The sequence below is a fragment of the Carassius carassius genome, chromosome 34 (genome assembly GCF_963082965.1).
Source record: "Carassius carassius chromosome 34, fCarCar2.1, whole genome shotgun sequence".
Lineage (NCBI taxonomy): Eukaryota > Metazoa > Chordata > Actinopteri > Cypriniformes > Cyprinidae > Carassius > Carassius carassius.
Window position 1 is genome coordinate 11,589,788 of NC_081788.1, and position 24,497 is coordinate 11,614,284.

Here is a 24,497-nt window from a genome sequence, read left to right on the forward strand (position 1 = left end):
ATATATATATATATATATATATATATATATATATATATATATATATATATATATATATATATATATTATATATAAGGGAAAGATGATAGAGACAGTAAATGCCTTGATACTCTATTTGATTATTTTGCCTGTCCACAGTCTAAGGATTTTGATTTATTTTTTAAGTATCACCCAATTCAAACAACTGAAAGAGCCAAAGAGTTTAGCAGTCTGGTGGACACATGAATTGGGTGGTGGTGACTGCAGCAACAGAGGTGGCCTGGGGTGGAGTCAAATTCCAAGCCTGATTTACTGTCCCAGTCCGCCACTGGTCTGCATAATAAGCCGCCCAGCCAGTCCAGTCCATTCTTATTGACCCTCATTACACAACATCTGCACCATCATCAACGAGCTGCTCATTTGCAAGAGAAAGAACTTGGACCAAGGGAAGCATAAAACTTCTACTTTTCCACTTTTACAACTTTTGAATTTAACCAGGTAGTTTCAGTGTGATTTTTACTGGATGAAGTCAGCTCTCCTGAAGTTCACACAGGTCCTATTAGAGAACCACAGGTGTAGTTCACATTTACTGTAAACATTGTTGAATGGATGACATACAAAAATATTTTGTCTGAAAAAATGTGTATAAATATTTAAAGGATTAGATCACCCAAGAATGTTATCATTTACTCACAAAACAAATTAAGTTACTTTTAATGAAACCTGAGATTACAACAAAACTTTAAAGCATCGAAAAGAGATCATGAAAGTTATCTATATGAGGTTTAACCCAAGTCTTCTGAAGAGAAACTTTAGACCACATATAGATCGCATTTAATATATATATAGCAAATATAAAAGCACAGATGTACTTGTTTGATGCACAAGAACAAGCATCAATAGTTCTTGTGGCAAACTTGTAGAGTAAAAAATACTTAATTTGTGTTCCCATGATAAAAGCAAGTCTAAGGGTCTAAAATTACATGACAGTGAGTGAATAATTGCAGAATGTTCATTTTTAGGTGAACTATCCTTTTAGTTACCTAAGTACTTTTTGTGCCACTGCTATCTCTAAACACTTCTGCGTGTGCTGATTAGTTAACAGATCGAAACCCTCCTGACAGAATCTCAAACAGGTTTAATAAAAGACATTTATTAACACTCAAGCACAGTTTTGTTCCAGTTAAAAAAGGAGAATAATTTTAACAGTAACACTGAATGGTCTAAGCAAATGTTAAAGGCTCAGTTCACTATTCCATTTAAACAGCGAAGGACTACAGCAGAACCCGTCTCTCGTGATGGAGACACTTCCTCTATATTTTAGTATTACTTGGGATGACAGTACATTTAAATTTTCAGCCTCTACTTTTAATTACAAAATTAACAAACAGCAGCCTATTATATAAACAAAAGCATGGATTACATTCTGAGCAGTACAAGAGAGACATATATAGTATAAATATGGTGAATATCTATGAAAAAAGAGATCAAAGACAAATTGAAATCTTTTTAAAAAGCCCAGCTAAATTAAAGCAGGTTAACTCCATGTTTAAGGAGGCGCTGACGGGCTTTTCTGGGTAGTGAGAAGGCACTATCCTGAGGATCAGGACTTCCAGAGTTTCTGACAGGTGTTCCCCGCTGGAGAAAATACGTCTCCTGGGCCGTGCTACGGGTTCCATACACTGCTGAGCTACCGTTCCTGTAATTCATAAACACAACACATAAATGTGTTATTTAATACACATTAAATGATGAAAATTACAAAACAGGCATTCAAAACACAGCCTAACCTGACAATGGCCTCCTGTAGTGTGTCTAAGTGTGAGAAATGTGAATGGAGCAGCTTAGTGGCCCTCACAAAGGCCTCCTGGGGTCCAGCGGAGTGCCCACACACATTAGCTACAAAACAAATGAAAAGTCACAAACTATTTCAAGAACAAACTAAATACACAATCATTTGTGTCTGTCACCATTTTGACTAATATGACTATATAATGTTCTATAGAATCTATGAATATATATATATATCTCATATATATCATATAAATATGAAACAGGACTTACTAGTGAGAGTGTTTTGAATGCAGTCATAGTGGGCAAAGGTGTAGGGCCCCGGAGGCCCGGGTGTCCCAGGCAAGGTATTTCTCAGGTGAGCCTCAAGCCCATTTAGGGATGCCATGCTGCTGTGATGCTGCAATTGTAGTAGAGAATAATTTTATCACTTTTGGGGGCTGTAATTAATATTATAAATGTCTTTGAAAGTTTTATGTTCACCAAGGCTGAATTTATTGCATCAAAAATACCGCAAACATTTACTAAATAAAATTGATTTACTTACTGACCCTAAACTCATTTATAATAACAGTTCACCCAAAACTGAAAATTTGCTTAATATTTACTCACTCTTAGGCCATCCAAGACGTAGATGAATTTGTTGGATCCTCTGCAGTAAATGGGTGCCGTCAGAATAAGAGTCAAAAGAGCTGATTAAAACATCATAATAATCCACTCCAGTCCAGTCCATCAATTAATGTCTTGTGAAGTGAAAAGCTGCGTGTTTATAAGAATCAAATCCATAATTAAGTCATTTATAACTTCAAACCATTGCTTCTGGTTTAGATATGATTCCTTTGTCCTTATTATTTTTTTCTCCAATGAAAAAGTCGTCAAATCTGAATCAGGTAAGAAATATGCACAGATCAAGTGAAAACAGTCCAAAACCATTTACAGTTTTACTAAACAAACATGTCAGGATTTTGATGTGAGAGGACAACAGAGGATGGACTTTTTCACTGGAAAAGTCGTTAATATGGATTATGTTTTTTTTTGCCAGAAGTGACAGGTAAAAAAAAAAAAAAAAAAAAAGCCTTAATGGATTTGTGTCAAATTGTTAATTTGATGGACTGGAGTTGTTTGGATTATTTGTGAATTTTTGTGATGTTTTGATCAGCTGTTTGGACTTTCATTCTGATGGCACCCATTCACTGCAAAGGATCCATTGGTGAGCAAGTCATGTAATGCTAAATGTCTCCAAATCTGTTCTGAAGAAGAAAGAAACTCATCTACATTTCGGATGGCCTGAGGGTGAGTACTTTTTCAGCAAATTCTCACTTTTGGGTGAACTTTAATATGTACAAATGATTTCAAACAGACACAGAGTCATGTTTCTCACCACTTCCTCTCTGGCGGTGGGGTCTGTGTGGAACTCTGGCTCTACCAGCAGGGCTAAGACCAAACCTCTGACTCTATGCTGGTATAATACTGAGGGTACTAGAGAGGTGTCTCCTAGGGTCTCATGTGGTGAGGGGGTGTTTGTGGGTTCATATTTCTCCTCGAGTCTCCCTTCGACTTGCTTGCTCTTTGTTCTTGCCTCTTCCTCTGTTTCTCTTTGGAATTTGCCATTTTTACTCATCACATGATTGTTAGCATCCTGTTTATTTTCTTCATTTTCAATCTGGTTGTCGTGGTCCAAGTGGTTATCAAGACTGTTTGATTGCTTATACCCATTAGCGAGGGCTTTGTTTTCATCACTCTGAATGTCCTGGTCTGAATTTACACCTTCGCTTTTGGTTTCTGACCCCGAGCTCGCATCTGTATCCTGCTTTATGTTCAGGCCTGCCAAACTTTCTTTCACTGCACACAAGTTAGTTCCGTTAGACATGCTTTGGTCATGTGAGTCAGGAGAAAAATACTCTGATTGGTTCATGAGATTGGAGTGAAGGGGAGTGTTAACCCGTGAGGGAGAGGGGCTGAAATATGGTTCATCAGAGAGGGAGGAGCGAGGAGACGATGGCAACGTCTGATAGGACGCTGGGGGACACTGCATGAGATCTAAGCCTGAAGAGTCAGTATCTGTGGTTGGGGTGTCGGATAAAGTGCGTGATAAAAGGCGGGACTTGCTGGGTTGGCAGGGAGGTTGACTGCATTGAGACCTAAGAATGAGAATATTTATAAATACCAATGAATATGTAAAGACACCACTGTTCAAAAGTTTGAGGTCAGTAAGATATATATATTTTTTTCATCAATATTTTTATTCAGCAAGGACACATTAAATTGATCAAAAGTGACAGCAAAGTCATTTATAATGTTACAAAAGATTTACCGGTATATTTCAAATATTGTTCTTTTGAATTTATTCATCCAAAAAATCCAGAAAAAATGCATCACAGTTTTCACAAAAATATTAAAGCAGCACAATTGTTTTCAACATTAATAATAATGAGAAATGTTTCTTGAGCATGAAATCTGTATATTAGAATGATTTGTGAATGACTGTGACTGACGACAGCTGTGATGGCTTCTGAAAATTCAGCTTTGCATCACAAGAATAAATACATTTTAAAATATAATGAAATAGAAAACAGCTTTTTAAAATTGTAAATATAGTTGCAAGCAGCAATTAATGGGTCAAGCACAACGGGTAAAATCATGAGCTAAGGAGGTGTCTTTAATTACTCCGTAAAGACCAGGGTGCTCCAACCCTGTCTTTATGTTTTTAAGTGTACTGCCTTAATGTTTTAATGTTTGTATTGTTTAATTAAAAAAAAGGCTTTAACCTATATTAACCTATTCTTTTGTGACGTGACAACATTGGATAGAGAAATTAATTTACAAGCTTCCTTACAAATGGGTGCATAGTCATTATCATCACCATCATTATTATAATTATTATTTACTCTTACAGTTACTGCGTTTCTGGTCTCAAATTGTAGCTTTTTATTTTTTACAGTTTATAAATGTGTGAATCGAAGCGCATGATGGTTATTTTCCATACACTGAATGCTGTAACAAAGGTAATAAAGAGTTGGTTATTATTATTATTAAGTCTCTTTCCGGCTCAGACTGCATTGGTCACGCTTATGGGTCTGTCACGTGATGAATCATGGGATGAACTAATCAATTATCTTTCCGGCTCAATACTGCATTGACAGAAACAGTTGAACTACTAGACTAATTCCAGTACAGAACCTATAGAATTTTACACATGTGCAACTGAATGAAATGAATGAACAAATTATTCAAGAATGACCCATCATTAAACAAAAAAAAGCCACATTTCACTGTCTACACAATAACACTGCAACAAGTTTTTGAAAATCTTCACCCTGGCAGGTGTTTTCAAAAATGTTCGGTTTCAGTGACCTGGCGCTGCATTTGCATGTGGACGAACGGTCAAACCGTGTAGAAAAAGCTGCAGTTTGTATGGCCAAACTGGTCAGAAGTTGCAGGTGCATCTCAATAAATTAGAATGTTGTGGAAAAGTTCATTTATTTCAGTAGTTCAACTCAAATTCTGGAACTTGTGTATTAAACAAATTCAATGCACACAGACTGAAGTAGTTTAAGTTTTTGGTTGTTTTAATTGTGTTGATTTTGGCTCACATTTAACAAAAACCCACCAATTCTCAACAAATTAGAATATGGTGACATGCCAATGAGCTAATCAACTCAAAACACCTGCAAAGGTTTCCTGAGCCTTCATAATGATCACTCAGTTTGGTTCACTAGGCTACACAACCATGGGGAAGACTGCTGATCTGACAGTTGTCCAGAAGTTGGTTAAATTTCCATTGGTGTGCTTCACTGGCCAGCAAACTAACCAGATCTGAACCCCATAGATTCTCTAAGGGTTATTGTCAAGAGGAAAATTAGGAAAAAAAGAGACGTGATGAGCTGAAGGCCACTGTCAAAGAAACCTAGGCTTCCACACCACCTCAGCAGTGCCACAAACTGATCACCTCCATGCCATGCTGAACTGAGGCAGTAATTTCAGTAATTTATTTTTCTTATAAAGTCTTATGAAGTATTCTAATTTGTTGAGGGTGAATTGGTGGGTTTTTGTTAAATGTTGGCCAAACTCATCACAATTGAAAGAACCAAAGACTTAAACTACTTCAGTCTGTGTGCATTGAATTTAATACATGAGTTTCATAATTTGAGTTGAATTACAAGAATAGTTTGGTCTATCTGAAGTCTTTTGATAACTGTTTCTGAAGATGATCAGAGCCAATTTGGTGAAAATTGAACATACTGTCAAGAACGAGTTTGAAAACGTAGATTTTCTGCAAAATTGAAAATTGCTATTAAGTGATCCGAGGAAACAATATTTTTGCTTCAATACCTTAGGGTTTAAAAGTTATTAGCAGAAATATAAGTGCAATTTTGGCCTATTTGTGGCGTTCAAGATTGAGATAGAGTCTCCAAATTAGCTATGGTTAATATTAAGACTTTCCTCTGTGTGCCAAATTTCATAAGATTCCCACAAGCAGTTCTATGGACTGCCAGACTTCCAGAGCAGAAGAAGAAGAAGCAGAAAATAAACGTAGACTTCTTTCCAAAACATAAAAAATATCTTAATATTTTTAAACCGTAGAGTATGTACATATATCCACAAAATGCAAATATCAAGTAATGCATACACTTCTTGATTTGTACCTGTATGCTCTCTCCACGGGGTGGCAGCGGAGCAAGTACAGTTCAGACGGTGTCAAGAACACCTGTGTGGTAGCTGTGAATGAGGACAGTGAGCACACAGATGAGCTCAGGCCATTGGCTGTCACCCGGAAATCCTGTAATGAGACATAGGGAGAAATCCACAAGGATATAAGCATATATATATATATATATATATATATATATATATATATACAGGATTTTCCTTTTTTTGTATTTGCATAAAATAAAATTGATAATTTTGACCCATTCAATGTTTTTTTTGGCTATTGCTAAAAATATACCCCAGCGACTTAAGACTGGTTTTGTGGTCCAGGGTCATATATATATATATATATATATATATATATATATATATATATATATATATATATAAATATATGTAGTATCAGGAAACTTGACTTTACCTGGCTGTACGTTTGCGTCTCATACACCATCACCTTCATTGTCAGCGCCGGAGTCATCTGAGTACTAACCACCCTGTGCAACATTAAACAATTGTCAATTGTGTTAGCCACTTACAGATACATGTTCAGTATTTGGAATACATATGATTTATTGTAAACATTTCCCCCTGCATTTAAAGCTCACCTGCCCCTGTAGAGGATACATCCTGCCAGGACCAGAGGACATCGCTGACATGCCTGAAGAATGAGGGCAGCCTTCAGCAGCAGCAGAGGATCAATCTGACGCAGGAGTGAGGAGAAGTAACCATTCACAAACAGGTTTGAGAAAATTATTCACAATAAACATGAGGACAGGATACTTTGCTAAAGGCTTGCTGTTGCAGTACTGACAGAAAGAATCATTTTGTGGGACACCGTTAACGCAATAGTACGTTTAAAATCTAATAATTCCATATAATTCACTCATACTTACATGTGTGGAGTCAATGGTCCTCAGGCAGCTGAAGATGTTGTGAAGCTCATTGGAGCCGCCCTGCAGGTGACAGAGATATCTGGCCCATCGTAAAGCCAAATCCTCCTTACTGTACAACTGCGTTGAAGCACAGAAAAAAAAAAAAAAACCTTTTATGTGTGAGTGGTCTGATATGGTATTACCTTTTAATAGATATTAAGTATCGTTCAAAAATGTGGGGTCTGTAAGATTTTTTGTTTGTATAATGTGGCAAGATTATTATATTTAACTAAAACTAAAACCAAAAAAACACTTCCATTTCTCAAACTTTAACTGAAAAAAATAATAATTATTATATATATATATATATATAAGCTAGTTGCCAGTGCAATATTTCTCATTTTGTTTTGTTTAACATTAATTAATAAAAAAGCTTAATAAATTAATAAAACAAAATGAACTAAACTTAACAAATACGAATGAATAAATATAGAGATATTTACAAAATACAGCAAAACAATAATATTGCAAATTATTAGTGGAATTTTAAATATATCTTCTATTTTATTATACTATATATTTATTATATTATACTATTTTTAGCATCATTACTCAGTGTCACGTGATCCTTCAGAAATCTTTCTGCACCTGGTAGCTTTGACGAACTGGTCCATTGTAGAAACAGAAGAGGGCAATCAGCTGATCAAGTAAGTCACATACACTCACATCAGGAATGTCAACCACACAGCTCAATGCCTGGAAACCAGAGAAAGATCCCATTCAAAAGAGTTGTGAAAGTTGTGACATTTGCCAAGTAAGATAACCCATAATCAGAACTGTTATGTGAACACACACACTGTGAACACACACCCGGAGCTGCAGTGGGCAGCTATTTTTTGCCTTGCTTAAGGGCACTTCAGCAATGGGTATAGAAGGTGGAAGAGAGCGCTGTTTCACTCCCCCCACTGCTGGCACTGAGACTCAAACCTGCGACCTTAGGGTTACAAGTCCAACTCTCTAACCATTAGGCCACGGCTGGTTACAAAACTTTGGCTCCATTTAAGTCAGGAGGAGCTAGGTACCAGGACATTAGGTTTTGTAACAGGTTTTGTAATTCTATTTCCCAAAGACAATTTTTCTCTTACCCAAATAAAGCTATCCTTCATGCGGACAGCATATTTGCTTTTGCGCAGGCGAAGCAGGCGTACAGGAGATGAAGACATCTCAGACACACAACGACATACACCGGCAAGCTGTCCACAAAGCAGCTCTTGCTGGTCCACTGGTGTCTGCAACAGCACACACACCATCATGCATATATATAAATATATATATTAATTTTTATGTCGTATATTAAACAGCCATATTAAAATATTGTTATGGAAGGTGCAGTTGCTTCTTAATGCTTTAAACAAAATATAAATACATTTCTTTACAAATAACATCGATTTAAACAGGACGTATGTCTTACATCCTCAGGAGAGAAGTAGTAAATCCCATCTCTAGTCAGGTCTCCTTCCTCTTGCACCTTTGAACTATCATACAGGAAGAAGAAGCTGCATTCGGAAATATGATGAAACACATAAGCAGTAAAGTCAGCCATTGAGCAAACCCACTTGCCTTCCAGTATGACTGAAAAAAGTTGAGGAAATTGATACAGAAGTGTTTTCCATCGATGTTAAACGTGAAAATGTCTGTTAGCATGTATAATGTACTGGACGGTGAGCATTCTGTTCTCTGTGACTGCAGTGATGGGTCACACACTGGAAGGGATGCTTTTCTAACGGACATCTTAGGAAGCTGTATACATGTTGTATAGAGCCACAATATATCACTTTGTATGTAAAGAATTATCCATTGAATATTATTCTCACCGTCGGGAATAAGCCAAAGCCGCTGTCTCAGCCATTGGTTGCATCTGTTAAAAGAGACTCAATCTGATTAAAAGAATAGTTCACCCAAAAATGAAAGTTTACTCGCATACAGGCCATCCAAGATGTAGTAGAGTTTGTTTCTTTAACAAAACTTTAGAAATGTAGCATTACATGACTTGCTAACCAATGTATCCTCTGGGTATTGAATCTGGGAAATTTTTCAATTAAACCTGGAAATAAAAGGTCCAGATTGAATCATTATAATACAATTATAGATCTATAAATGTCTTAGTTACTATTAAAACATATTAAGTTACTAATAAAACTACTGTTACTGTACGATGTTACTGTAACTGCGTTGCACAAAAGCTAATGTTCTTGATTTTTGTAAAACGCACACATAAGTGGAAACTACTTCACTATGTATTTATTTGTAGGATTTGTATTTCGAGTACTACTGAAACTGAATGATTGTTCTTTAACTCAATTACATTTTCAAGGCAAATGAGCTCCTGCCTAAAATTAATTCATGTTAGCCTAACTGTATGATTCTATTACCTTGAATGTTAATTTGCGAAATGAGCATTACTTGGACACATTCACCTCTGCTTTATGTAGACACTTTTTTTTTTATTGTGAAAAGTGCTATACAAATAAATTTGAATTAAATTGAAAAGATTACCCCTTTTACTCGTTACAATTCCGTTTAGAACTCAAAAGTACAAAGCAGCATGTTTAAATTGAGGTAGATTTCCTTTAATATCTGATAAAGCTTTACAAGATTTTCGTATAAGTTACTTAAAAAAAATCAAATTCACAAATCACAAGGCAGGCATGCACGTTCTTAAACACTAGGTGTGCATACAGATACTATTCATTTAAAAATACTAATATAAAGCATTTATTGTTGCACTCAAGTCGTCAAGAGTAACATAAGCAACAAATAAATAATTAAAATTTAAAATACTTTAAGTTTTTTTTTTGAGTAAATTATTTTTATTATTTTCAAATCATGCTGGATATCACGCACGACCATCAGGTTCTGCACTATTGAGACTAGTATTACTAGTCAAAATGAACATGCCTAAAATAAAAAAAATAAATAAAAAAAATTGATGCTGATTATCAGTTTTAATGGGAAATCAGCATTAACGAAAGAGAATCGACATGAAGAACATCCTTTGTGCATTAAGTATTTGATTATATCCATGTTAGATAACCTATGTGTGCGCCTGATTGATCACGCAGATGTGGAAACAAACAGGTCGCTCCTCCATGTTTCTTGTCTGTGCAACAAGAACTGATCCAAGTATTATTTTGACTCACCGTCGGCGGGTGAATGAAGTTTAGATCAACTTTACGCATGTCATCCAACTTCAGCGGAGTTACTCGATCCCACCCGCACTCCCCTGATTATTCATTTTCACTTAGACAATACTGTAAACATTTCACGAGTATCCAAATGCCTGTTATATATTTAGTATAAACGGAAACTGATAAAATTCGTGTTTCATTATGCCATTATATTTCGTTTTTGAGAAGGAAGGTGTCACAAGAGTAAAGTCATGTGAGAGTGTCTTGACAGTACGGCTAGCCTGGAGGAACAAACTTCATTTCGTTATCCATTTGCGTTTTTGGGGGAGGGATAGTATTCATACAGATTGTGTGTATTTTTTTAAAGCATTTTTTGTTTATATATTTTAACTAATATGCACCCATGAAAAGAATTTACACGCACTTCATAAATCCTTAAGCATTTTTTTTTGTGTGTTACTTGCACTACTCTTTTATATTTTAATACAGCATTTAAACAAGTAAAACAATAATGTGTCTCAGAATCTGACCCACTTCAATCATTCCCATCAAAAATGAGACATCTGACACGGTTTATAATTTAATGGATTTTTATTTCAGTTTAAGCAGACAATGTGATACAATGGTCCTTAAGCAAATGTAACTGTTTCCATGAGGTATTTCCACTAGGTGTGGAAAGCTCAGAGGTAAAATCAACATAATGGACAGATGTCTTGTAAACTGAAAAAAACTGAGGAGTGGTCCAGGCCTGGACAGATGTCCAGGGAAATGAGAGGGAAGACAGAGGGCCCTCTGGTCCCTGTATGGGAGTTCAGGTAGAGCTAACAGCCTTCACTCATGATGCTCGTAGCCGTCAGGGAGGGCGTTGACGTGGGGGTTGTGGAAGAGACTCTTGGTGCCATCACCCCATGGAAAGCGCTGATGTACATGTGGGAAAGAGAGGAAACACATTGTTTAACTAATAAAATTAATATTATTTAATTAGTACACAGAAATGTTCACAAAAGTCTCCATGTATCCAACATTTAAGTAAAAATATATGTAGGTAATCTTTTTCTTTTTGTATAAGGCTTGTGATCAGTTTTCTGTATTTAAAATGAATTGTAAAATTAAAAAGATTTAAAACAAGAAAAAATAAGAGTATTTAATAATAAGTTTAATTGACAACAGATTTATAAATGTTTTACAAATACAATTATGGGAAGATGGTTTGCACGTTTAATGTTGAAATGCATGTTATTAGTGAGTAAACTGAACAAAGACGCTGACAGGTATCACTGTTTTGCAGAAAAAAAAAACAAAGCTCTGATTTACACAATTCATGTGGGTCATACAGCACTTTCACAGTCACAGAATAATCAGAAAAATCATCTGTCTAAGCACTGTTAAATGCGAGCATATACATGAAAGAAACATTTACACTGCTCTGAAATGATATCTGCAATACATGTAGGGATGCAGCGATTAACCGCGCTTTAAAATGGCACGGTTAATTAATCGTAAAGACTCCGCTACGCTGAGCGTTTCTGTTGCATGGAACGAAACAGTTGCAACTTGTGCGAAATAAAAACATAGAACTAGCAGTGCACTAGCTTAAAATGCTGTGCTTATCAGAGACACGGAGGCTACACACACCAGATTCACTATGACAGAGGAACCAAACAGCGATCCTTTATTTCCACCAGAAAAATGACCAAGAATGACATTTAAAAATTGCCGTAAAAAAGTCTGCTAAAGAGTGAATACACGGCTGTAACCTATTTTAATGCGCGACGTAAAGGCAAGACTGACGCGAAGCTATGGAGCATTCTGCCCACTTCAGATCAGACAGAGATTAAATAGTGAGGTAAGATCACATTTGAATTCATTTATTATAACATTTAGCTAATTAATTTTTTGATTGGGAGAACGAGAGCAGTGTGTGTGTGTGTGTGTGTGTGTGTCAACCTGCGTCAGCGCATCTCTCTACAAGCGTTTTTAATTACTTAAACAGTGATTTTACCCCCTCACTGCTGATGAATATAAGGTTACAAATCAGTATGAAAAGCTATTTTATTAATAAAAGTCACGTGGCAGGGTCACAACAAGTTCGTGTCCTCCTGGGTGTATGTGTACACAGCACGATCTCCGATCTCACAAACCAAAATAATAGACATGATATTCTCAGGCCACAAGTCAAATCATAAGAATTATTATAAAAATTAATACGCATGGATGACAGTTGATTACAATAATAGTTCAGCTCATTCCCCTCAATATTAAGAGTTTCCCCTGTGGGGTGAATAATAGGGCAACGATATTGCGATGTACGAATCCACGATAGTAACATCGGAGGATGTGTGATGTGGGCTGTCGTAGTTGATCTGTTATTTATTAACTGTACGGGCCAGCTGCTCCCCGGCCCTTGACGAATGCGATTTGCGGATTTATTGCAGTTTAACCATCATAGAGTGAAAGTTTTGAAAGGGCAGAGAGAGAGAGCGTGCGTGCGCGAGAGAGAGATAGAGAGAGAGTGAGTACGCGCGTGAGAGAGAGCGCGCGCGAGAGAGACAGAGAAAGAGAGAGAGTCGCTCACCATCTTCAAACAACAAGAGCGCTGTCTTGCTCTCTCTCCCTCGCGCATATTAATCAATTGACACGATGGTGTCGATGTTTAAATCATTTAAAATGAGAATGTAAGTGTGCTCACCCCATTTTTGTTTGTAAGAAAAAATTTGATTAGATTTCATATCGCAATATATCTCGCAGAAAAATAAAATATCGTAATGTCATTTTTTCCCAATATCGTGCAGCCCTAGTGAATAAAGTTAATAGTCTTATGTTAATACTTCATTAACATTTTACAGTATTATTTATTGGTCAAAAACCAACAAGATTTCCAGTTTCCAGTTCTCTGCCTCAGGTCCCCCCCAAAAATTAAAGAATGTACAAACTGAAAATACTAATTTTGTGGTCTATTTTCATTAGTTATTTTCCAAAGGTAAATACTGAACATGGATGGACATGGATGTTTAAAGAGCAGAGGTCACCTTTTTAATTCCAATTGGAGAGATGGACTTTTGTTTGTCTTTATCATTATTTTGTTCTGTATTATTGGTTACGGTGTTATTTCTGTTTCAAAAGGCAGCAATAAGAGTTTTCATGTGACTTTATACATTCATAATTTTGTGAAATGAATAAATGCATAATTGCCATAATCGTAAAACCGTGATTATTTCTGAGACAATAATTGCACCAACAAAATACTAATAAAATTCAATACTTACAATATTTAAAACCAAACCTGACTCAAAAGTACATACGACCAGACTTCAATGAACTTTTGCACTCTCTCTTTTTATTAAAGTGTTAGTTCACCCGAGAATGAATATTTGTTCTATGTTATACTCACCCTCGAAGCATCCTAGTTGTATGTGACTTTGTAAAGAAGTCACATACACCGAAGACGATTTGTAAAGAAAAACGTCAGAGGATTTCGAAGTAAACCAAGACGAGACTGGTTTTCCTTTGCTAAAGTAAGGAAACTTTGTTTCCTTTGCTCCTAAATTTCCCAGAGGCGCACGACGCATACGTCATCCATCTGCACGTCTACCGGTTCCCAACAGTCAGCAGAAGATAATTATCTTACAAAAATGCACGGATTCGCTACAGGAGGCCTTCATTCACCCACCGGAGCAGTGTGAGGGACGTTTTCTTACAGATGTGTGCACTTTATTTCATGTCTTCTGAACTGTTGACAACAAACACCTGCTTACTCCAATTGAAAGGCTTGGAAGAGCAAGGACAATTTTTTTTATATGACTGTGAATGGATTATTCTGAAAGAAGAAAGACACATACACCTAGAATGCTTCGAAGGTGAGTAGAAGATGGATGAATTTTCATTCTCGGGTGAACTAACCCTTTCAATAACTCAAACTCCCACCAGACGATTTAAAGGTGTTTGTGGTGTAAAGGGTGGGTGTTTTCACCTTGCTGCGGATGCGCAGGTGGCTGTAGGGAATGAACTCGGGCTGCTCATGCTGGTGTTGTTGAGCCCTGAGGTACATGTTCAGCATACACACCGCGACTCCAGGCAGTGCCACCACAAATGACAGGATCTTCCAGGTCTTGGCTACATTAACAAATGCCAGAAATGGAGACATGTTACAAACAAATCTGTTTAACACGTGGTAGACACTTCAATAATAACTAAGTCACATTAGCCGGTTAACAGGCTAGTCGTTTAGTTCATTCAACTATGTAGTTGTTAAGACGAAATTAATTTACTTTTCGTGACCTTACTACACAAAAGTCTAAACCCACCGCTATTCTGCAGTTTATGCCAATTTGCCAACAACAGAACAACATTAATCAGTCATTCGCGTCAGACAAGGTCAAAAGAGTTCCGGCTGTTCGTAATGGTTGCTCTTTTTAGTTCGTCGCCTGTTTTGGGACATTTAGAGGTGGTTACTAACCTGCTTGTTCACCGTGAGCTGCTGCAGCAGCCGAAAGCTGACGGGTTTGGGTCAGCGCAACGGACTTCAGGAGCTTCTGGGATAAACGTCCGACCGCGGCCATTTTTGCTGGATGAAAGAACGATCGGAAGAAGCTTTACACAAGCTGGTACTGGAGACTGACGCGCGCGCCATCTGATGACGGGGAGGTCCAACAACGGCTCTCTCTCACTAGTGCTGGGGGTTTGATTCATGAGCAGTTTGACTCAACCGATTCATTAAACATAACAGTAGAGTGATTTATACGTTTTAACAAAGATGGCATTTTAATTGTGTTAATGTCATTTATGTTAATCAGTAATTTTTAATCAGACTTTGTGTCTTGTTGTTGTGAATAAAATTGACTCACATGATGAGCTAAACGAACAAGATTATTTGTTCGTTCAGTTCATTCACGCACGAGTGTTGCTTTGCTGCTTCGACTCTCCTTCTGACCATAGACTGTATGCATAGACCATAGACTGTATAAAAACATAGACAATAAAAGAAACTGTATGACGCAAAACGTCTACTAAAGGGGGCGTGTTCACTAAGTTTAACCGACCAATGAAATGCGCCTTCACAATCCGCACTCGAATGCTATTGGTTAATAGACAGCCAGTCTTGGAAAGCAGAAAGCAGAGAGACTCGTGAGCAAAAATCACTTGGTAGAAGGACTCTTTCGATTAAACGATTCACTCATACAGACCGAGCTAGAATTTACATTCTCTGACATATAGTATTTATTATTATTTTTTTTTAAAGAAAGCAAAATAATAGAACATGTTGTTTCAATTAGCTGTTTCAATTGTTTAGTGTTAATGCGAGTATTTATAGCTCATTAAACGAAGATGAGGTTTCCTTTGGAACACTTTATATGCCATACTGCAGGATTTATTTTAGATTAGAGTTGACAGGTGTAACTTTAAAAAGCCAGCAGGCATGCGAAAAGCTCGTGAACAGTTGCTTTTCTGACTTACCACTAAGCTGTGAGGTTCTTGGCAAAAAACCCCTAACTTTGGTTTGTCTGGGTGGAGAGGACCAGCCCCTCTGGCGTCATCCTGCCATTCCACAGTCTTCACTTTCCATGTTGTGACATAGAAAACTGTATGTGTTGCAAGGAAACAAGATGATCAATAAGTTTAAGCTTTCTTTAGATTATACAACTGCAATTCAGAGTGTTCTCTCATTGTGTGTATGCTGATAACAGTAATGCATATTTTGCATTGATTATAACAGATTTATTGTGATGTTTGAACTTATAGTATTTTAGAGAAATTTTCTGAAGTGGCATTGTCTTGTGCATTTTCAGGTTTACATTTTTGATTTTACAATCAGGCTATAGGCTGACCTCAAGGAATACAGTCCGACAAACTCTCAGATGATGTGGAAGGATATCCTGACAAGGTGGATCTCTTCTACCAGCAAGGCAAGTAAAGAACTATCAAAGCTTAATATAGCAGAAGCAGTGGCTATGGGTGTTTGCTGCTCATACACTGGTTAAAAGCTTCAAGTCCAGCTAAAAGTTATCAAATACGTCATCAGTGCCTTTCAGTCCATTAGGGATTTATTAATAGCATAATGTGCTATTTACTATAAGTTGTACATAAGCTCATCTAATATATATACACACACCCGATTCCAAAAAATTTGGGACACAGTATATAAATTGTGAATAAAAACAGAATGCATTGTGGAACTTTCAAATTTCAATATTTTATTCAGAATACAACATAGATGACATATCAAATGTTTAAACTGAGAAAATGTATAATTTTAAGGGAAAAATAAGTTGATTTTAAATTTCATGGCATCAACACATCTAAAAAAAAAAAAGTTGGGACAAGGCCATGTTTACCACTGTGTGGCTTCCTCTCTTCTTTTTATAACAGTCCGCAAACGTCTGGGGACTGAGGAGAGAATTTGCTCAAGTTTAGGAATAGGAATGTTGTCCCATTCTTGTCTAATACAGGCTTCTAGTTGCTCAACTGGTCTTAGGTCTTCCTTGTCATATCTTCCTCTTTATGATGCTCCAAATGTTTTCTATGGGTGAAAGATCTGGACTGCAGGCTGGCCATTTCAGTACCCGGATCCTTCTTCTACGCAGCCATGATGTTGTAATTGATGCAGTATGTGGTCTGGCATTGTCATGTTGAAAAATGCAAGGTCTTCCCTGAAAGAGACAACATCTGCATGGGAGCATATGTTGTTCTAGAACTTGGATATACCTTTCAGGATTGATGGTGCCTTTCCAGATGTGTAAGCTGCCCATGCCACACACACTCATGGAACCCCATACCATCAGAGATGCAGGCTTCTGAACTGAGTGCTGATAACAACTTGGGTTGTCCTTGTCCTCTTTAGTCCGGATGACATGGCGTCCCAGTTTTCCAAAAAGAACTGCAAATTTTTATTCGTCTGACCACAGAACAGTTTTCCACTTTGCCACAGTCCATTTTAAATGAGCCTTGGCCCAGAGAAAACACCTGCACTTCTGGATCATGTTTAGATATGTCTTTTTATAGGGGTGTAACGATTCACTCGTTTTCTCGATGCATCGATTACAAACCCTGTCGATTCATATGCATCGATCTTGAAACATGATTTTTGAATCGTGAATCACCGATCTCTTGGACAGTTATCGATTCAAAATGCTAAGAATCGAATGAATCGCGATTTCTATAGCGATTCAATGCTTTCAAAATGTATACACATTAAATTACTACACGCACGAATTAATGGAGACCTTGAAGAGTGTTCGTGAATCGTGCCTCTTATCTGTCCTTCACGCGCTCCACTGTTTACCGACTGAAGCCGCTTGTCCACCAGCGTCTCGATTTCTGACGCGACGTCAAAGCCCATTCATTTCCTATGGAACTACTTTTTGCAGCAAAAACGCCCCGCAAAGCATGATGGGTCGCGTCGCGTCGATTTGGTCAACAGCAGCGCGTCAAAAAAAGTATCTCGGTGGATACTTTATGCAAATGAGAGCGTCAAAACGCGGGGCAGCAGCCAATGGAAACTCGGCGGCGAGAATTTGTGTATGGCCGTTGCTATGGTTTCATATTTAACTGCCGTCTCCCCCTCTTCCAACGCAGGTACAACACTGCAATGCTGATCACCCGGTTCCTGATAGCGAGTCTTCGTCGTCGATCCATTGCAAAATGATAAATAAATGATAAAAAAGTATTTTCCCCTCCAAAACTTCACAAATGACGTCCGTACAATGTCCAGCCCACAAATTCCGCCCCCAAGCAGCGAAAACGTCACAGGCGTCGCGTCGGAACAAAAATTGATCCGACGCTGGTGGACAAGCGGCTTAAGACTGTCACAGGATTGCGCCAAAGAGTATTACTTCTATACTGTTTGATTGCGCTCGCACTCCGTTCGTCTCTGATGCAGCTGACGTGTGATCTATAGGACTATGGAGGTAAATCAGTAGCTAAACTTGAGAGGTTGAAGATCTGAATGTGAGAACTTGTCATATTAATATTTGTATTTGTAAGTTAAAATTTACACTCACAGCTCTGATGTGAAGAGTTGAATTTTTCAATTTACACACACAGACAATGATCAAAACACCCGTGTTTTGAATTGGAAGTTGTAGATTAATAGTTACAAATGTGTAGAATTACATTCACACAAAGAAAATGACATATACACATGTTTACGACATATTTACTTTTGCACTTTACTTCAGTTTCGCTGCACAACGTCAAGTCGGCACTTACAACCTCTCAGATCTGGAAGTACAAGTTCAAATCCTAGCGCTCTGACTTTTGCTACTCTATTTGCGTATTCTGTTGCAAAACTCACTTGTGCACTTGTATATGCAGATGTGAGAGAGCAGAGCTGGGGGCGGGGCTTTGGTGCGAATGAGAACATTTTATTGGTCGATGCCCGACCAATGAACAACGCCAATTGTTTTCACTGAATATCCTTAGCTTTGACAGGATTTTAAGACATTGCATTCATTTTGCCATTCAGGTATTATCTAGTAGACAAATAATGCAACATATTTTATATGTATATCCCACTGCATATTGCAGAGTAAACTCGCTGTACCAAAGCATGCTTTGATCTCACCGCCACGCGGTCACGTGGTTCATGGAGCTATCAATAGTACTAAACAATACGTTTTGTCAATATGATTGAAATGTATTAATTGGGACAGACAGCAGTTTTATTATATTTGCAGCGATTTCTAGTAGTGATGGGATTTATGGCTCTTTGAGGGGATTAGTGATGGGATTTATGGCTCTTTGAGGGGATCCGGATCTTCGCGATCCGTTCCTTTCAAAGAGCCGTTCAAAAGAACGGCTCTTTTGGCTCTTTTTAAATATTTAGTCAGTTTTAAGAAGCCAGCTTGGGGGCATCTCAGTTTATCCTGGAAATAATCACTGGGAGGAATGATGAGGTGAGATTTGTAGCCAAATAATTAAAACTCAGATATCACACACCAATATCTGAGTTTGAATTATTCTGAAATATTGATTATTACCTCATTTGTCATGTGTGGACTATATTCCATAGGGTTGCACAAATCCCTCTGCTTAGACAGTGACATCACTATTTTGGATTTACCTTTAGTACAAAGTGTGTGTGTGTGTAAAGCTACGTTGACTTATGTTATTCATACAATACCTACTCACAAATAAACATCAAAAACAAAGCCAGCTGCAATGAATTTCTGTGCAAAACAGCTTTTACTACAAACACTTCCACACAAGAACATTGTTATCACACAAGAACATTTTGATAGAAAACTAAAAATATTTAAAGTAGATAAAATTCTAATAAATAAAATGGAAATGTCTGCATACTACTGTAAACTTTGCAAATAGGACATCAGCCCCTTCAAGTCAATGATCAATAACAAAGTGGGCTGCAATGAATGTCTGTGACAGCTGACAATGACAGAGGCACGCAGGGTTTTTTTTCCACTGGAGTCCTACTCACGTGAAGGATGCGTGCACAACTAATAACTAATATCATCACGCTATAAAGGGTTTGCCTGCGCTGGGTGCGCCCCTCCCCCATAACTGTTCTGTCTCGCGGGGGAGCTCATTTGTGTGCATCTGTGTGAAACACGCATAGGAAAAAAGAACGACAGAAAGAACGGCTCCCCTCCAGCCGCGACTCGGCTCCCATCGTTCATGTTTATGAGCCGTTCAAAAGAATCGGTTCGTTCGCGAACGTCACAACTCTAGAGGGGATCCGGATCTTCGCGATCCGTTCCTTTCAAAGAGCCGTTCAAAAGAACGGCTCTTTTGGCTCTTTTTAAATATTTAGTCAGTTTTAAGAAGCCAGCTTGGGGGCATCTCAGTTTATCCTGGAAATAATCACTGGGAGGAATGATGAGGTGAGATTTGTAGCCAAATAATTAAAACTCAGATATCACACACCAATATCTGAGTTTGAATTATTCTGAAATATTGATTATTACCTCATTTGTCATGTGTGGACTATATTCCATAGGGTTGCACAAATCCCTCTGCTTAGACAGTGACATCACTATTTTGGATTTACCTTTAGTACAAAATGTGTGTGTGTGTGTGTGTGTGTGTGTGTGTGTGTGTGTAAAGCTACGTTGACTTATGTTATTCATACAATACCTACTCAAATAAACATCAAAAACAAAGCCGGCTGCAATGAATTTCTGTGCAAAACAGCTTTTACTACAAACACTTTCACACAAGAACATTGTTATCACACAAAAACATTTTGATAGAAAACAAAAAATATTTAAAGTAGATAAAATTAGAATAAATAAAATGGAAATGTCTACATACTACATACTATTACTACTGTAAACTTTGCAAATAGGACATCAGCCCCTTCAAGTCAATGAACAATAACAAAGTGGGCTGCAATGAACATGCACAACTAATAACTAATATCATCACGCTATAAAGGGTTGGCCTGCGCTGGGTGCGCCCCTCCCCCTATAACTGTTCTGTCTCGCGGAGGAGCTCATTTGTGTGCATCTGTGTGAAATACGCATAGGAAAAAAGAACGACAGAAAGAACGGCTCCCCTCCAGCCGCGACTCGGCTCCCATCGTTCATGTTTATGAGCCGTTCAAAAGAATCGGTTCGTTCGCGAACGTCACAACTCTAATTTCTAGTAATCTGTAACACAAAAAGTGCATTGATTATGCATGGATAACTGCGTTGACTAATGACTATATGCGTTATAATAGCAATTTATACTGGAAAATGGAACAGCATTATGTTCTCATACTCCTCCTTGGCAGTTAAATGTGACTAAACAATTAAGTGTAACTTTTAACCAATAAAATAACTGTACTGAATGTTAACTCAGTCATGTTTAGTTAATTTGAAGAGATCATGGTACTAAATAATATGAGCAATAATTATGATTCATGAATGACCATTTGAAATATAACATTTTCTAATATGGTTATTATTTAAACTACAATAACTGTAGTATTTAGGTTTAAATTCCAGTGCAAAGAGGCACGCTTTAAATTAGAGGCATTTGGTGGCCAGAAAGATAATATTCATATGCAATTCCGATGCTTAAACACTAGATGGCCTTGTTGATGTTTAATAAATACATGTATTTAGCTCTACTAGTTGTTCAAAACAGTATTTCTGGTCATAAGTGCTTATTTTTTAGGTTTTGCTGTTTAATGTACATTTAGACACTCGATTTTATAAAAAAAAAAAAAATAATAATAATGTTGCATTTAAAAAGGTTCATTACTGACAAGCAAATTAGGAATTTAACCCAATGAAGATGTTAAAATTATTTTTACAAAACATAAAAATAATAAAAACAGCATTATATTGCAACTCTGGTAGAGTGATATGCAGTGGGATATACATATAAAATATGTTGCATTATTTGTCTACCAGATAATACCTGAATGGCAAAATGAATGCAGTGTCTTAAAATCCTGCCAAAGCTAAGGATATTCAGTGAAAACAATTGGCGTTGTTCATTGGTCGGGCATCGACCAATAAAATGTTCTCATTCACACCAAAGCCCCGCCCCCAGCTCTGCTCTCTCACATCTGCATATACAAGTGCACAAGAGAGTTTTGCAACAGAATACCGCAAAGAGAGTAGCAAAAGTCAGAGCGCTAGGATTTGAACTTGTACTTCCAGATCTGAGAGGTTGTAAGTGCCGACTTGACGTTGTGCAGCGAAACTGAAGTAAAGTGCAAAAGTAAATATGTCGTAAACGTGTGTATATGTCATTTTCTTTGTGTGAATGTCATTCTACACATTTGTGACTATTAATCTACAACTTCCAATTCAAAACACGGGTGTTTTGATCATTGTCTGTGTGTGCAAATTGAAAGATTCAACTCTTCACATCAGAGCCATGAGTGTAAATTTTAACTTACAAATACAAATATTAATATGACAAGTTCTCACATTCAGATCTTCAACCTCTCGAGTTTTGCTACTGATTTACCTTTATAGACTCGTGTCCAGTAATGCTAACGTGAAGTAGTTATACTTTTCTGTAGTTTGTCAATGGCTCTCTGCATCTTACCGACGGAGTTACCGGAGCCGTCGACAGCTGTGTTTATTGCATGGACGGAGCAGAAATGTAAGTGTCTAAATCATACGCACAGATCCATTGAATGATAAATGTTTTTAAACAATGCGGATGAACCGAATATACGAAGGAAACTTTTAAAATTAACCACAGCATTAACAACGACCTTGAAATAAGAGCACGAGATTTATAATCAGATGCATGAAAGTAGCGTTTGTTTCATTAGCAAACAGACATCTGGCACGTTTTCTCTCAGAATCATTCGCTGATGGAGAGGAAAAGTTAAATAGAGATGAAGACGTTTTCACACTGAAAGAGAAGCGATCTCGCTCTCATAGACGTGCCAGGCTATATCTGCAGCTAAACTGAATAAAAGCAGAATGAACTGATGAAACTAAAAAAAACACAAACAATTTATGAATGATGCAGTGCTAATTGACATTTATTACAGTACAGAAACTATAAAGTATATTTTCTACCTTATTCTGTGCAGAAAATTTAAATAATTGCTAATTAAATGTAGCCTAGTATATAAAACAATCATAAAATTGCCATTAGGAAAAAAATATCGATTACAAATGATTGATTATTGTCCAGCAGTGTATTTGATTACAGCTAATTAAAAGTAATTAAAAAAGAAGATAATTTCTTGTAAAAAAAATAAAATAATAATAATAATAATAATTATTATTATTATTATTATATAGGCTACATACATAAAATGATTGTATTTGACATTTCTGTCACTTCTGAAATTATGGCTACGCCCCTGGTGTGACAAAATGTTAGCTTATACATAATACTCTTTAAGCTCTTTTTTAAAAACTTGGCTTACATACATTTTTACGTATGCCATGTCGCATCATTAAACTAGCATTTAACATTGGACAAAAGTGTTTTTTTTTTGTTTTTTTTTTCTAACCTATGGTTCTCTAACCATAAATGCTACTGTAATTTGCCCCCTGACTAAGCATTTAAAGAATTTAGTAAAAGCATTTAAATAATCCCGTGAATGCACGTAAAGAATGCAGAATCTAATCATTATAATCGAATCGAATCGAATTTAATTGTGAATCGAATCGAATTGATTCGTTCTAAATTTGCAAAAATCGTTCTTGAATCGAATCGAAAACCTATGAATCGTAATCGAATCGAATCGCTGCCTTGCCAAAGATTCACAGCCCTATCTTTTTACCTATATAATTTTAGCCGGCATCAGCGAATGGCACGGTGGATTGTGTTCAGCGACAGTGTCTTCTGGAAGTATTCTTGAGCCCATGTTGTGATTTCCATTACAGTATCATTCCTGTATGTGATGCAGTGGCGTCTAAGGGCCCGAAGATCACAGGCATCCAGTATGGTTTTCTGGCCTTGACCCTTATGCACAGAGATTGTTCCAGATTCTCTGAATCTTCGGATGATATTATGCACTGTAGATGATGATAACCTCAAACTATTTGCAGTTTTTCTCTGAGAAACTCCTTTCTGATAATGCTACACTATTTTTCGCCGCAGCATTGGGGGAATTGGTGATCCTCTGCCCATCTTGACTTCTGAGAGACACTGCCACTCTGAGAGGCTCTTTTTATACCCAATCATGTTGCCAATTGACCTAATAAGCTGCAAATTGGTCCTCCAGCTGTTCCTTATATGTACATTTAACTTTTCCAGCCTCTTATTGCTACCCGTCCCAACTTTTTTGGATTGTGTAGCTCTGATGAAATTAATTTTAAAATGTCTCACTTTCAACATATGATATGTTATCCATATTCTATAGTGAATAAAATATAAGTTTTTATTCATAACGAGAAAATTAGATTTGTTAAGACCTATAAATATTTGGGAGTAATTATAGACGACATGTTGTCCTGGAAAGATCACATTGATACTCTATGTAAAAAAACAAAGCAGAGAATCCATTTTCTTCGCCGTCTTAGGTCATTTGGAGTAAGAAGTCAGATTCTTTTGTTGTTCTATAGGTCTGTGATAATGAGCTTACTGCAATACTGCA

At 37.1% G+C, this 24,497-nt stretch overlaps 2 protein-coding genes across 2 annotated transcripts; both read right to left on the bottom strand.

Annotated features, from left to right (window-relative positions):
• Positions 1 to 1,116: 1,116 nt before the first annotated feature.
• Positions 1,117 to 9,272, bottom strand: LOC132115499 (BLOC-3 complex member HPS4-like). Its single transcript, XM_059524005.1, has 12 exons — positions 9,167 to 9,272; positions 8,764 to 8,848; positions 8,438 to 8,581; positions 7,941 to 8,048; positions 7,314 to 7,430; positions 7,026 to 7,120; positions 6,842 to 6,914; positions 6,417 to 6,550; positions 3,152 to 3,911; positions 2,044 to 2,170; positions 1,770 to 1,878; positions 1,117 to 1,678 (listed from the first exon to the last, which is right to left on the bottom strand). Exons 1-12 carry the CDS (start codon positions 9,208 to 9,210, stop codon positions 1,507 to 1,509), a joined length of 1,968 nt encoding a protein of 655 aa, XP_059379988.1. The 5' UTR covers positions 9,211 to 9,272; the 3' UTR covers positions 1,117 to 1,506.
• Positions 9,273 to 11,052: 1,780 nt separating this feature from the next.
• LOC132115149 (cytochrome c oxidase subunit 6A, mitochondrial-like) lies at positions 11,053 to 15,062 on the bottom strand. The gene is made up of 3 exons (XM_059523552.1): positions 14,937 to 15,062; positions 14,451 to 14,593; positions 11,053 to 11,398 (listed from the first exon to the last, which is right to left on the bottom strand). Exons 1-3 carry the CDS (start codon positions 15,037 to 15,039, stop codon positions 11,312 to 11,314), a joined length of 333 nt encoding a protein of 110 aa, XP_059379535.1. The 5' UTR covers positions 15,040 to 15,062; the 3' UTR covers positions 11,053 to 11,311.
• Positions 15,063 to 24,497: the final 9,435 nt, after the last annotated feature.

Bases quoted from the DNA above. Each gene is read 5' to 3' on its own strand.
- LOC132115499 (XM_059524005.1), bottom strand. From the start codon at position 9,210: ATGCAACCAATGGCTGAGACAGCGGCTTTGGCTTATTCCCGACG. The intron at 7,431-7,940 runs GTGCAGAAAGAT...GCTTCAACGCAG, and splicing joins CAGTTCGTCAAAGCTACCAG to TTGTACAGTAAGGAGGATTT. The intron at 7,121-7,313 runs GTAAGTATGAGT...CTCCTGCGTCAG, and splicing joins GGACCATTGACTCCACACAT to ATTGATCCTCTGCTGCTGCT.
- LOC132115149 (XM_059523552.1), bottom strand. From the start codon at position 15,039: ATGGCCGCGGTCGGACGTTTATCCCAGAAGCTCCTGAAGTCCGTTGCG. The intron at 14,594-14,936 runs GTTAGTAACCAC...TTGTTAATGTAG, and splicing joins AGCTCACGGTGAACAAGCAG to CCAAGACCTGGAAGATCCTG. The intron at 11,399-14,450 runs GTGAAAACACCC...CATGTACATCAG, and splicing joins ACCTGCGCATCCGCAGCAAG to CGCTTTCCATGGGGTGATGG.